This window comes from Haliotis rubra, unplaced genomic scaffold (assembly GCF_003918875.1).
Source record: "Haliotis rubra isolate DU_JTF1 unplaced genomic scaffold, ASM391887v1 Scf1122, whole genome shotgun sequence".
Taxonomy (NCBI): Eukaryota; Metazoa; Mollusca; class Gastropoda; order Lepetellida; family Haliotidae; genus Haliotis; species Haliotis rubra.
This window is the reverse complement of record NW_025765029.1, coordinates 31,909-47,825: the sequence shown is the minus strand read 5'-3', so window position 1 is coordinate 47,825 and position 15,917 is coordinate 31,909. Positions and strand designations below refer to the sequence as shown.

The 15,917-nt window shown below is 40.9% G+C and overlaps 1 protein-coding gene across 1 annotated transcript; it reads right to left on the bottom strand.

Moving 5' to 3' along the window:
• Window positions 1–1,994: 1,994 nt before the first annotated feature.
• Window positions 1,995–13,296, bottom strand: LOC124290203 (calpain-1 catalytic subunit-like). Its single transcript, XM_046726916.1, has 11 exons — window positions 12,471–13,296; window positions 11,519–11,650; window positions 10,871–11,067; window positions 10,043–10,220; window positions 9,226–9,288; window positions 8,596–8,684; window positions 8,126–8,283; window positions 6,641–6,754; window positions 4,244–4,332; window positions 2,859–3,064; window positions 1,995–2,333 (listed from the first exon to the last, which is right to left on the bottom strand). The coding sequence occupies exons 1-7, from the start codon at window positions 12,768–12,770 to the stop codon at window positions 8,214–8,216; spliced, it is 1,029 nt and encodes a 342-aa protein (XP_046582872.1). The 5' UTR covers window positions 12,771–13,296; the 3' UTR covers window positions 1,995–2,333; window positions 2,859–3,064; window positions 4,244–4,332; window positions 6,641–6,754; window positions 8,126–8,213.
• Between the last annotated feature and the right edge of the window lie 2,621 nt (window positions 13,297–15,917).

Genomic DNA, 15,917 nt, shown 5'->3' with positions numbered 1-15,917 from the left:
GGAGAAGGCAACACTTGGGAGCATGGGACCTGAAATGAGTTCTCTTCACAGATGTGTTACGTTTCCATTTTAACCAAGCTGATGGCAGGACACGTGTCTGTAGGCGTACAACACAACAACATAACAAACATACACGAAGAGTGAGGTGAGTGTTTAACTGATGCTGTTGTGAAGGTTTGTTCATAGTTTCCCAGACATATCGACCCAACAAGAATTAGGGGAGACTGGGATGAGTCTTTAACTGCTGCTGTTGTGAATGTATGAGCATAGTTTCCCAGACATATCGACCCAACAAGAATTAGAGGGGACTGGTCTTTAACTGATTGTGCATCGTTTCCCAGACATTAACAAGAATTAGAGCGGGTGTTGTGAAGGTTTGTTCATAGTTTCCCAGACATATCGACCCAACAAGAATTAGGGGAGACTGGGACTGGGATGTTGTGAATGTCTTTAACTGCTGCTGCTGTGAATGTATGCTGCATAGTTTCCCAGACATGTCGACCCAACAAGAATTAGAGGGGACTGGGATTGGCCTTTAACTGCGGGATGTGTTGTGAAGGTATGTTCATAGTTTCCAAGACATATCGACCCAGTCAAGAATTAGACATATGCTGACCCAACATAGTTTCCCAGACATTAGAGGGACTGGGATTGGCCTTTAACTGCTGCTGTTGTGAAGGTATGTGCATAGTTTCCCAGACATATCGACCCAACAAGAATTAGAGGAGACTGGGATTGGCCTTTAACTGCTGCTGTTGTGAAGGTATGTGCATAGTTTCCCAGACATATCGACCCAACAAGAATTAGAGGACTGGGATTGGCCTTTAACTGCTGCTGTTGAGAAGGTATGTGCATAGTTTCCCAGACATATCGACCCAACAAGAATTAGAGGACTGTGATTGGCCTTTAACTGCTGCTGTTGTGAAGGTATGTGCATAGTTTCCCAGACATATCGACCCAACAAGAATTAGAGGATTGTGATTGTCCTTTTAACTGCTGCTGTTGTGAAGGTATGTGCATAGTTTCCAAGACATATCGACCCAACAAGAATTAGAGGAGACTGGGATTGGCCTTTAACTGCTGCTGCTGTGAAGGTATGTGCATAGGTTCATAGACATATCGACCCAACAAGAATTAAGGAAGATTTAACTGTTGTGATGTTTATATGAACACTCCCTGACCGAATAAACTGAGATGTCCAGCATACAATCGCGTCTATATTCGGCGTCCAGAAGTTGAACAGTCACCGGTTTGTCTGATAAGTGTCTTGGAAAGTTGGATAATATAAATAGAACATGGAAACATGTTTGGGTTCGATATTTTATATAAGGTTTCAATGAACTCTATAAAACAAAACTCCTGTATCTTTGTATTTTTATTCTGAAGTATTAAAACTGGCAAAGATTAAAACCTCAAGTTTTAGCAAAACAGGACATTTCGTTAAAACATTTTTTTTCTTGTCCTGATCACTGCGAACACGTGTGAAGCTCAGTAGTAATGAAAGTCTATTCTGAGCTGCAACGTGGACTGCTTGAGCTGTATCGTGGACTCTTTGAGCTGTAACATTGGGCTGTTTGAGCTGCAACGTGGACTGTTTGAGTTGTAAACTCAGCCGTAACAGTTGACTGAGAACAGTGGAATGGAATCCATTCTGGGTATTTTCTGGCGTTGGCTTTTAATATTATTTAAGAGAATGCAAATTTTACTACGACTATTGTGGCTGTAAAAACGTAATATATGACAATCCAGACGATCAACTGTACATAGTGGATGACATTGATGGTTATTTGTTGAAAACTCCTTCATTAATGTTCATCGGACAACGTCGCTGAGATACTGATGTCGACTGAGTGAGTGCGTTTATTTTATGCCCCACTCAGCAATATTCCGGCTATATGGCAGCGATCTATGTAAATAATCAAGTCTGGACCAGACAATCCAGTGATGTGCATCGATCTACGCAATTGGGAACCGATGACATGTGTCAACCAAACCAGCGAGCCTGACCACCCGATCCCGTTAGTCGCCTCTTACAACAAGCATGGGTTACTGAAGATCAAGCCTAACACGAATCTTCACGGGTGATGCAGCGAAGATGTCACTGATGATGTTGAGCATATGTGGCTGTAATGCCCCTGGTCACGTGGAAGACAACGACTCGCATGCCGCTGATGATGCTACCAAGATGTAGTTAATGCTGTTGACCATATGCTGATGATGTCGCACATATGCTGACGTTGTGGAAGGTGAGTGCTGATGTCTAAGCGATGTTGAATGATCGAACTCATCGTCGTCTGCGATGGGGTAAAATCAGTCTATGTCTTGGTATTTCCCTGTTTTAAAAGAAACACACACATAGTTTAAAATAATCCATATTCGAGGGAGGTTCATTCAAGGTTGTTTGTTGTTTAATGCCACACTTAATATACCAGCTGTATGATGGCAGTCCGTAAATAGTCAAGTCTGGGCCAAACAGTATAATGATGGACACCACGAACATCGATCTACGCGACAGGTATACGATGGCGTGCATCGACCAAAACAGAGAGCCCGGGTTGCTGAGGACCAATTCCTACAAGGATCGTTCACTGTTTGGTCTGATTTTGTAAGGAACTCTGGATGAACTGTTGATTCCATAACACGATTATGATAATGATTATCGAAATTATTCAGGGGATTCCATGTACCATTCCGAACACAGGGCGAAAGGGGTACATTGAAAATGGAACTGATCAAACTACTGTTCTACGCCTACGGAACACCTCATTTGAGAACAAAACTTCACGGATTATCTCTTCAGGGAAATTGAAAATTATCTGAAATGATTCTCATGAAAAGTATAGTCACAGAACTCTTACTTGCAGTCATACAGCGGACACGGAGAGAAGACTCGTACAAGAAACTCTCTACTTGAGGCAGACTGGGAGGTTGACGGGACCACAATATAAGACCCCGGGCTCAACTGGAAGCGGAAGGTGCACTGTCGCCACCGGAAGTAATGCTCCTTCCCTTCCGTGTCATGCATCTTGATAACGGATATGCATCTATTGTCGTCACTCAACACCTGGAATATTTATACATGTTAAGGTATTTGTAAGTGTTAATAGTTAAAAACTCATGTTCAGTGTATTTTTAGGTTAAACATCCTCAGAATCGGGAAAGCAAAGGTTCATTTCGAAGGTTATTGAAAAATAACTTGTTGCATACCTGCCTAAGTACTGAATAATAAGTTAATTAAATTAAAGTTGCAGTCAAATGAACCATAAAAAACAAATATATCACTAACGGAATTTATATCACCAGTTTTATTATATTCTTAAGGCTGAAAATATTTGTGAAAATAAAAATGGTATTTTCACTGAGTAAAATATCACTTTTGCCTGGAACTAATGATAATAAAATAATAATAAAATGCGTAGTAAAATGCAGACTTACTCGATGTCTTGATCATTTATATATACTCATGCCAATAATGGTTGTCACCCCCTCCCACCCCAGCCCCCACACCTCACACCCCACCCCTCTCAATTAAAAAATTGAAGGGAGTGACAACCATTATTGGCATGAGTATACATATAAACAATGATTAAAATATTATAAATAGAATAGTTTGTTAACGTTCACAAATAACATGTATATTTCATCTCGTGGTCTGACAAAGTTGATATGTACACCACCATATAATCAAATTTGAAGTCGCAAATTTGACAACTCGGGATCGTTTATGTTCTGCAATATATTAATATTGATAAGTTATAAGGCCGATTTATGGTGCCACCAACATTAATGTTGCTGGAATACTGCGAAAAGCGGTGTGAACACTCCTTATCGAATTACGGTTCCTTGGGCTTTTGGCCCATCACCGACCATAATAATGTCTCTGCGAATGAGAGGACGTTGCGTAATCTTGTGGTTAAAGTCTTCGCTCGTCACGCTGAAGGCTCGGGTTCGATTCCCAACATGGGTACAATGTGAGAAACCCATATCTGGTGTCCCCCGAATATTGGAATATTGCTAAAAGCTGCGTAAAACCCTCCTCACTCACTCTGCTAATCAGATCCCCGCAGACACTGCCATCCAACTTCTATAAATAGTCTGAAACTGGCTTACCTATGTGCTCTTCGTTTACGTAACCTGGTATCATTATGGGTGGGACAGCAATTATATGAACCGAATTCAGATAAGTATAAAATGTACGGATTTAATGTTTCAGTCACGGATGTGTCAATACATGCATACACACCTTGAATAAATCACAGCGAATGTCATAGTAAGCCTCATGCTGAGCCGCATCCTGTATGAGGTGGGCGACAACGGCTACATCATCTCCATCTGGAAAACAAAATCAGTGAGGACCAGTCCTGTAATACATAGAACAACAGTTGACCTCGTTAATCCGAACTCCTTCTCTTTATCTTTCAAAACGATATAGCATTATTGCCCCGACATAATTCTCTACATGTTATTCTCTCTGTAAAGGGGCGGTGGGGTAGCCTAGAGGTAAACGCGTTAGCTCGTCACGCCGGGTCCGATTCCCCACATGGGTACAATATGTAAAGCCTATTTCTTGTGTACCCCGCTGTGATATTGCTGGAATATTGCTAAAAGCGGCCTAAAACCATACTCACTCACTCTGTGTAATAACCGAATGCGGAGAAAAAAAGAACATGCCCATCGAATAATGAAACTGAATATTTAACATCATAAGGGATGAATTATTTTTATTCTCATTCCATGTATACGTGGTTGGAATTTAATGAATCAAATGTCAGATGCACCTATTAAGTTCTCTTAAGTCAGACTTAAATATTTTAATTATTGAAATAAGCAACATATTCATTGAAATGAGCAATTATAAACAGGACCACACGTCCAAATTGCATGTGGATACTTGATAGTTATTGTCTGTTTGCAGTGAAAACGTACCGATGAATTTCACTATAAACAAAAAAGTAAATCGAATTAAGTGAAATTAAGATTGCGAATCCACATAATTGTACCTTGCCGATTGAACATTCAAATCTCAGAATTTTATTCAACATAGGATAAAAGTTGTTTAACAAACGATCATAGATTCAAATCGCTATTATTGGTTTGTATTACAAGGGGGTATGCACATTAAAGGTAACACCGAGAACAAGTAGGATTGGTCTAAGTTAACGCTCATCACGTACCGAACGGGCGTTTGTTTCACTGTTCCATCTACTGCGCTTACCCCCTCGTAATAAAAAGCACTATTCTAGCACGACAATGTGTGATACTCGATTCTGATTGGCTGAGAGCTCATCAAAACCGTACTTAAATGACAGTTTAAGGACCGCTAATGAAAGTGACCGATTCACCGCGTATGAATACAACGAACTCGTTGACCCTACTGTTTGTAAACAAACATGCGGGACATCGGCAATTTCTATCTCGGCAGCATCTTTGGTGTTTTTTAAGTAAAAAGCGAATGGTTTGAAGAAGAATTTCTTGACCCTAATCCCAGTGAAGAAACTACGAAGCTGGAAAATCCGTCAGCAGCGCAAAAGCGGCAGTATATTCAAAGCGGGTCCAGATCTACGTGTGTTGATCGTCGACAACACACGTCGAATACGTCTAAGCCTGACCGCTTCCGTCCGGCCGTAATGCCCAGTCCTTCCACTTCCACTGTCCATGTATTTGCTCGTTTAATGATGCACGGCACGATGCGGCGGGGACGGATTCGAAGCTGATTTCCTCGAAGAATTTTGGCAGCGTGTGTTCTTGCACGCCAAACGTTTTCGGTTTTAAATCGCTTATCAAGTCGTGCTTCAGAATGAAGATATGGCTTCTCTGTTTTCAATGTTCGCGGTCATTTTAATCGGCGATTTAAAGACCGCTAAATGCTAATGTGTCTGGTTAGCGTGAACGCGTTCGGTTAAACATTTAGCGGTCTTAGAATCAACGATAAAGGACCGCAAAATTAACGATGAACCGCAAATAAAATATCTTCTAAATAACCCGATTGAATCCATGATCGCTTGTTAAACAACTTTTATCCTAAGCTGAATAAAATTCTTGGAGCTTTTAAACACCACATTTGGCAAGGTCAGAGTGAGGATTCGCAATCTTAATTTTTGCTTAATTTGATTTGCAGCACGTTTTTATGGATGAGGGAAGTTCATCGGTAATAGTTCACATTTGTAGAGTGACTTATCCACATGTTGGAAAAAATATACAGGCGTGCTCAAACCAGATAATTGGGTGATTGATATCATAAGTTGAGTATGCATGCATAAAGAGAGTTCGAACGTACACACCATCTCCCCTTAGCTTTCTCCTACAACAAGCAAATCCTTTGCTGAAGACAAAACGAATGAATTAGTTTCTCATCAAAACGTACCTACCTTCCACCCGTGAAGATCGAGATTAGAATTGATCTTCAGCAACCCATGCTTAACGTAAGAGTGAGTGAGTGAATTTAGTTTTACGCCGCGTTTAGCAATATTTAAGCAATATCACGACGAGGGACACCAGGAATGGGCTTCACACATTGTACCCATGTGGGGAATTGAACCTGGGTCTTCGGCGGAACGAGTGAACGCTTTAACCACAAGGCTACCCCACCGCTCCTTGACGTAAGAGGGGACTAACGGGATCAATGGTCAAGCAAACAAACCTTCCCTGCGGATGGTGAAGGAAAATCGTGGGTTCCTCAATCTGTCCACTATAGTCCGTCCTTGACCAAAAGCTGTATCGCTTCTCCACTCACCAAACATCCGCAACACGTAATCTGTCAGGTGGAATGAAAAACTTTGATCATTAAAAATCTTACTGAGCTGGGACGTGACTTCACTAACAGAATAAATATTTTGATTTTTTATGCAGTCAAGTACTCGCCCCGAGCCACAGTATTCAAAACATGAGTGAGTGAGTTAAAATGTTAAGTCGGCAGTATTTCAGCCATATCGTGACTATATCCAGTTATATATGTATAAGATTTATAGGTAAATTATAAAAACCTGTCAACGAAGGACAGTAAAATAACTAGATTATCACAGATTCGAATTTAAAACTAGTAATTAAATCTAAAACAGTTTAACTATAGATGACAACACAAGGTAAAACAGGTTATAGATTGCCAACAACTGAAGGCATATCACCATACTAGGGACCGTGGGAACTTACAGTGCATTTGCTTCCTGCATGGACTCTAGCTGGGTTTACACCATCCCTTCAGATATTAAAGTAACATATATGCTGCAGTTAAAAAAAAGATTCAAAACATGAAACTGAACCAGTGGGGTCAATACCACTTACAGGCCTCCTGTAAATAACTGGGCTAAATCCAGACTCTGTGTTAATCTAAGTGTCTTTTATAAGTCATTTATTTATAATGCCCAAAATGAGTATAGCTGTGAACAGTTTACTAATACATGTACATTTTAACATTGTTAGTTGCAATGTTATCTTGTTCACTTTATTTTCTTTTTATGAATAATCGTTGATCACTGGATTGTCTGCTCCAGACTTGATTGTTTACAGACCGCCGCCATATATCTGGGATATTGCTGTGTGCGGCGTAAAACTAAACTCACTCAATTATGAATGATCACGATGACCTCTATGAACAAATTCACAAGAGAAAAACCTAGTTCTGCTGTTTTTAATGTAAAGAGGTTTTATGACGATTGTAACATTGTCAACACCTCATGCCGTGTTTGGAGTCCATTGATCGCCTTTACGATCTCTACGTCTTAGATAGGAGCGTTGATGGCTACTCTTGGCTCCGTGGATCCGCCACTAAAACATACACGCAGCTTGTGAATGAAACCAGTTCGGCAAACACCGACAACACTACGTTCGACAGTTTTCGATGCACGGAGCAATTGTTTACATTCCCTATTTGGCAAGTGTTCTCTGTTTGGAAGCTGTTCGCCTCGAAGATTCAACTATCGATTTCAGGCAAGTCGTACGGGATAATAAGTCTTTCATTACATCAATAGCTAGCTAAAGTGAGTGCATATATCTCAGTATATATAACAGAGGCCAAGATATTGTGTGAAACTGTGCCTTTAACGGTATCAAGCTATAAAATAAATGCCCGGTGGACGAGAACGCCTGATGATTGTCCTTGAACAGACACGGCAAGGAGGCAACTTACTGAGATGATCCGATCTCCCATCAATGTCGAAGTCCGGAGTAAGAGAGCAGATGGTAATCTGTTGAAAACCCGGTGAAGTCTGCTAGGCTCATCCAGAACTCCCGTCATTTTTCTCTTCAGTAGGTCTCGACCTTCCTTCACGCTTCCATTCACCGCTCCTGTGGAATTGTGACATGCATTTTAGAATACATATTGATATTGTGTGAGTCCATTTAAGAACAGACTTCCACTTTGGGTGAGTTGATTTAAGTGCAGACCTCTACTTTGTGTAAGTTGACTTAAGAACAGGCTTCCACTTTGTGAAAGTTGATTCAGAACAGACTTCAATTTTGTGTAAGTTCACTTATGAGCTGATTTCCACTTTGGGAGAGTTGATTTAAGAAAAGACTTCACATTGTATAAGTTCACTTATGAACTGATTTCCGCATTGTTGGAGTTGATTTAAGAACAGACTTCTACTTTGCACTCACCCGTCACTCCATCGTCCCGTCCACTCGTTTTCACCATGTGGATTTCGAATTCGCAGCAGAGGTACTCTGGCATTGTCAAATGTGGTCACCTGCAATACGTTGTAACCAACAAGGTTAGTTCACATATCCGTGTCAACTACATCCTTTTGAGCACCGTCGCTGGTTCGATCCCCGGCCGCGTCATACCAAAGACATTAAAATATGGTACTTGTTGGTCCCTGCCTGGCGCTCGGCATTAATGGGTACAACAAGGACTGGTCGGCTCGAGTCAGTATAATGTGTCTGAGTGGGATATTCACACTTCACTGCGGCATGGTATTTCAGTGGGCTAGCACTATAAAACCAGCTTAAGTCTGGGCTGGTACAAGCAGCCGCACATACACATACATACATGCACGTCGTCATATGAGCTAAATATTCTCAAGCACGACGTTAAACCCAATTTCACCTCACCTTTTGAGCACCGGTATTTTAGTTTCAGCGGACTGCGAGACAAAGGAGTGCTTCAATCAAAGGGCCACCCGAACACCTTGTCCGACGAAATGAGATTAAAGAAAGTACTTCAGGAAATCCCCAGTTAATTGGTTAAAATGATAATTTAAATTTTAATAAAATATGCTTGAACTTTACCACATCAGCTCCGTTGAGCGAATAGGCGTGTTGTCCGACCAGGCCCTTTGGGACATACTTTTTCTGGAAAAAAAGCAGGGACACAACTTTAAAGACAAAATCTATATATCATTACACAACAACAGTATACATTTACACCGCTTTGCAAGAGTTTCAATTCTATTTTAACCTACTTTTATACATGCACAATTAAAACAATATACATTTGTGTGTCTTCTATGCATTTTCCATTTTCACAATAGGATTATCCCTTTAAACGTCAGTACCTGTCGAGCATGAGATGTATTCTTCAAATCGAATCGAATACGCTTTAAATCGAATCAATTCAAAATCAAATTTCAAACCACCAAGTTAAATGGTTTTCGAGGAAAAGGGTAGCAGATTTGACATGAAAAGCGCATACAGTAAGCTACGGAATTTTCGTTATAACCGTAGCTCGTTATATCAATTTCGACTTTGAAATACATCAAGTGTCAAGGACCGAAAGAAACCCAGTGTGTTTGTTGTAAGAGTGTTCGTAATAAACGTAGTTTCCAGGCCCGATTTCTCGAAACAAACTTAAGTTTATACTCAAATTTCTAACTGAGTTTCACAATTTGAAACAGCTGAATTTTTATCTCAACTGCATTTTTAGAATGAAAAAGCCCAAACAAGTTAAGTAATCTATCCACCAAACTCAAATTGTCTACTATGTTTAAGTTTAATATCAATTTCAGTTCATTCTGGGAAATGCATATTCTCAAATTTGACTAAAAACTCTAACTTAAGTCAAAACTCAGACTTAAGTTTGTTTCTAGAAATCAGGGCCTACACTTACAAATATAGCACATGTTACGAGAGCACCTGTGTCCAGTGCCGCTCTGATGCGATGGTAAAGTAGCCGAGGGTCGTAGGAAGTGCTCTCAAGTCGGACGGTCTCCGGCACACCCCCAGTCAAAGCCAGATAAGCGTCGCTTGGCCATCCCCCTTCTACCACACTGTAGGACCCGTGGAATCTGGACGTAAAGAGGTAGTTTCAAACATAGTTGTGTCGAACATCCGGTTGTCTCGAAAGAAAAGATGGATAAATTCATATTTCGTATTTTGTCACCATTTGGCGGTTGTGTCGAACATCGGATAACTCGAAGTGTTTAGGTACGTCCAACAAAGCTAGACGATGTCTGACTGTATATTTGGATTACATTTGACATACTATTCCTACACACACAATAAATGTCCGCTACGATAGCACAGTAGCTTAATGGTTTCCTCATTAAAGCCGAAGACACCAGAATCTATTCTCTTGGGGCTATTTATTGTGTTCCCATCAGTAATATTGCTGGAATATTACTAAAAGCTGCATATATCAATCCAGTCTCCAGTCTCCAGTAAAATGTCTTACACATATAGTTTGGCAAGTTGTGAACTTAAGTATCATTCTCAATAATATTTTCCTTCAAAATAGAGTAAAACAACCCGGGTCTCTGAAAGTCAAAACAGTTTATTAATTAGGGGCATGGTAAATGATTTCTATCATCCACACAATAATATAGTAAATGGATCCTTCTAAATGTGAACAAAATGTGTCCTAAGATCATAACTATATTCGGTGTAATACACTTTCACGTTTTATCATACATCGGTGTTATCAATTGGAATAACTTACTTGGCCAGCGCCTTCTCCATGAGGGAAACCCACATCTCGTTGTTGCCGGAACCTGAGCCAGCACTGAGCAGAAACCTGGTACCATCATTAACCGGCAGGAAGTCGTCGATGTAGACGTCCTCCCACGTCCCCAGTCTCCACAGCCGACAGTGGAAGATACCGTCAGTCTTAGGGGTGTACGACCTGTTGCTGATCACCTGGCAGATAAGTAACCTGTCATCAATCAATGACTACAGTGAGTGGGTGAGTGAGTTTAGTTTTACGCTTATTTTGCAATACTCCAGCAATGTCACGGCGGGGAATACCAGAAATGGACTTCACATTGTACCCATGTGGAGAATCAAACCCTGTATTTTGGCATGACGAGCGAAAACTCTAACCAATAGGCCACCCCACCGTTCCTAATCTGGCTATTGGGTAGATGTTCTTACAATGGCTCCTGGTGTATATCTACCCAGTTAAGGAAAATATTATGGTAGAAAGGATTTAAGAAAATGATTAATGCAGATCTTCCAAACGTCCTCAATCTCGAGCGTTGTAGTCCATACTGACAAATCTCCACAAAATCTTTCCCCACATACCTCGGGCCCCGCCCCGTAGAAAGGATTGTGTATTTGTTCCAGAATTCCAATGAACACCGGTACATACCTTCTTAAGGAGTTCTCTATCCTCTGCAATATTTGACAGCATGGACAAGAACCAGCATGTTCCAAAACTTCCTTGGTTGATGTCGGATTTGTCAGTTCCTTCAGCAAACAGTACTGGGTGTGCGACGATATGCTGATAAGACAACGAAGAAGTTCTTGAAAGGCATTTAGAAGTAAATACATGATATGTTTATATGGATGATAACTCCATTTTATTCCTTATGTTTCAGAGCTAATTCTTGTCCTTTCATCACCTCTTCAAACATAGTACAAGGAATAAAATGAAATTGTTGAATTCATCAATCTGATGAGGGAACAAGAATTATCTCTAAAACAATAAAATGTAGTTATATTCAGCGCAATTTGACAGTACCTGTAACAATCGGGCAATTTTGACCAGACAAACCAGTGATGATATTATGAGTAGCAAGGGATATTATGTGATAACGCCCAATGAACAAAGTCCCCGTGTCTGACCACCCATCCGTTTAGTCATTTTACGACAGAAATAGCATGCTGGGTAACTCTGTTCTGACGAGCGGACCACTTAGACGAGGGAGCCAGTGGGACCAACAACAGAGAATCCAATGGAGTTATAGGCCTCGATGAAGACCAAATGATGGGACTGGATATGATACCAACGAGGTGACTAAGCAAACTATTTAGCAACTCGTTTGGTGTTTAGGTTTGTTTGTTCGGGGTTTAACGCCGCATTAGCAATACCCCAGCTATATGGCGGCGGTCTGTAATTAATCGATTCTGGACCAGACAATCCGGTGATCAACAGCATGACCATCGATCTATGTAACTTGAATACGGATGACATGTGTCGCCTCTTACGACAAGCATGGGTTGCCGAAGATCATTTCTAACCCGAATCTTCACGGGTCGGTGATTAGGTAATAGGTACAAACTCGGATATAATTACATAAGACGTAAGCAGTAGAACATACATGTGGTCTCTTCCAGTCCATGTAGAAGTCACTTGTCGCCCGTGGATACGGGAAGTCCTTGTCTGTCCACATCCGGCAACACTCGGAACACCCAGTACAGCCACATCCACTACTAGCACTGGGTCGTTGTGTCCTGCTAGTCTTTGACCCACGTGAGATCCTGAAATCCACTGAGCAATATTTCAGTGATGACCCACAAGGGTCGTCCACATACGTTCCTTCATTAACGCCGATTGCGACACCATCGTTGATGTTGTAAAACACATCGACGTTGTCATGTTTTGATGACATGCATCCCATGTTGGACTTTTGTTGAAACGGTGTCCCTCGGGATATTTCAAAAGTCGATTCACATCAACAGGAAAATAGTCTTGGATGATGATTTCGTTCACCTCCACCGTCATCAGTATTGAAAAGCCTGAAAACAAATGGTGTCTGTATTCGAAAGTATTGCAGAACTATTTGCTCATGCTACAACCACTTGTTCATCTGATCCCCGTCATAAGCCTATACTACCACTATCTCTGATAGTGTATATACACGTCCCTCACTGTCAGATCACACGCGATTCATATGTGAACTGACACTGTGTGTTTACTGCGAGTACGCATTGGTAACTATCTGGGTCACTAACGCAGGTCAGCCACAAAAACACGCAGCTGGGTAGACATATATCTCTTATATGAGACGACAACAGTAAATGTGCCCATTGCCCACAGTATTCAAGTCCATGAAAGCACTGTCGTGAGTGTTTGTGTCGATTTGCAAGTGCAATCCATGTACAGCATATGCTGTTGCTTCAAATGTTTGTGTGGCTTGCAAAACACCAGCGTACTTGAAACCACAACTGACGTCACACATGAACGACTCTCAATACATTTTATGGAGCACAAAAGCTTCGATATCAGGCCAATACAACAATACGCTATACATGTGTTTTACGGAAGCTTCACTCTGAATAGCGCGGGTTTAATGTCTAGTTTTATGTTGTGGAGATTGGAGTCTATCCCGAGGAATGAATGAGACTCTTTGGGAAACTGCTGATGCACGTCTAAAACTGATGTCTTGTATTCATCGTCAGTCGACAGAATCATAACCCACTGTAACAGATGTCGACAAATGACAGCATAACATTTATATAATGAATATGTTTTTATTAGATGTTGCTATGTTGATGGGTTGATGATGATTTTAAGGGGGTGTGGGGAGTAGGGGCGTCACTGACAAATGAATATGTTTTATTACACGTTGCTGGAGGTTGATGTGTCGAGTGTGATTACATGTTTCCCAAACAATGATGTTCTATGAAGGTGACTACGCACGTGGCTAGGTAAATGTGTTATAGATATGTGTCAAATACAGATATGAATTGTTCGAATACGTCGTACATGATAACCTGTCTATATGAATTTGGAATGAATGTATCTAACCATGCGAATGGAGATCTGGTCCTTTCAAATATCACAGCTTGATGCAAGTGAACAGTCATGTGTCACAAAAGGAAGAGGTTTTATGGATGTCAACTTCTTTATCACGAGGAGCGCAACATTTCGGAGTATCTCCTTTCTACTTCACCAGGTGAATGAATGGTATGAGGCAGAGAGCATATATATACATGTAGGAACAACAAAGATGCAGACTAAACAATGGAGACCACTGTCGTTGATGTGTGATTGGCAAAGGGCAAATGGAAGCCCGTACCTATAGTTAATTAGCGCTGAATGGACGCCAATGCAGTTATTTGCTGGTACCGTAAAGTAGACAACGTAATCACCATCATAGCCAATCAGAATGACCCAACAAAGCTCATGAAACACCCGATACACTCCAAAACGTTGTGTTCCTCATCATAAAGTATGTGACATCCATAAAACTCTCTTTCCTGTGTGCATCACTTCTAAATGTCATAGAAAGACCTCATGTATAACAAGCTGTAGTCATTGTTGACTACCCCGTAAGTTAGGTCGATGTAAAGGAAGCTGCTGTAAAACCATCCACAAAGTGCAACGACGAGAAGGTCTGACTTACATAATGTTTGTTTTTTTGTTGTTGTTTAACGCCGCACACAGCAATATTCCAACTATATGACGGCGGTCTGTATATGTTACAGTCAGATTGTGAAATCAGTCATTTCGTGAAATGACTAAGATGTCGCCAGTCTTTAGTCTTGTTATCACGGGGCGGTGGGGTAGCCTAATGGTTAAAGCGTTGGTCCGTTACGCCGAAGACCCGGGTTCGAATCCCCACATGGGCACAATGTGTGAAGCCCATTTCTGGTGTCCCCCGCCGTGATGTTGCTGGAATATTGCTAAAAGCGGCGTAAAACCATACTCAGTCAGTCTGTCTTGTTATCACTCATCCACACTACCAGCATGTCTTTTAGTTCGCCATTTGCCCTTTCAACTGATCTTGACTTTGGGGATGGCGTGGAGTACCATGTACTCGTGCTAGTTCTGGCCAGACGTGTTGACTTTCTTTAATAACAGGAGAATTGAACTCTGATCCATTATCAGATTGGAGGATCACTGGGGCACCTATCGTCAAGAAAATGTCAAATAAATGGAATGCTACTTCAGCAGCCCTTTTAGTTGTCAGCGGTCTCAATAGGCAAAACTTAGTAGTGATCTTGATATAATAACCACATTATCCAGCGAAATGGCTGACCGTCTTAGTCATTTCACGAAATGACTGATTTCACAATCTGACTGTAACATACATAAACGAATCTAGCGAGCCTGATCACATGATCCCGTTAGTCGCCTCTTTCGACAGGCATGGGTTGCTTATTCTAATCTATTTTAACCTGGATCTTCACGGGTGTTGTCAGATGTGGTATCGTTTGTGTATCTTTTCCCTACAAGAAGCAAGTTGTAATTTGAAGGAAGATGTCATCAGCGTTCTGTAATACTCTACTTTCCCATTACATAATCGCTCCATGTCATTAGTTTTCAGCCAATTTCATGTTTTCCATCTTTGAGTGAGTGAGTAAGTTCAGCTGTACGCAGCACTCAGCAATATTCCAGCTATATGGCGGTGGTCTGTAAATAATCGAATCTGAACCAGACAATCCAGTCATCAAAATCATGAGCATCGATCTACGCAAATCAGATACGATGACGTTTCTAGCTTTGAAGATTAAATACGTTATTTTGGTAGGTTCAGTTATAAAGATAGCTGGCAGCTAAAAGTGGCATAAAGGTGAAGTATCTATGTGCTAATGTAACTGGATGAGGGTGGTACAATACAAATATCGGTTATATATGTAGGAAACACTCGAAGAAAGGTATGATATGTTATGGATAACAACTTCGTTATCATATTGTGATGCAACATTATTGAAGTGATATCTTTAATGTATATCTTCATGAAAATGAAGGCATTCTTACAGAGTTTATCCTCTGTTTGACTGGCATTTTCGATGAATGATAAGAAAGGTATGATACTCCA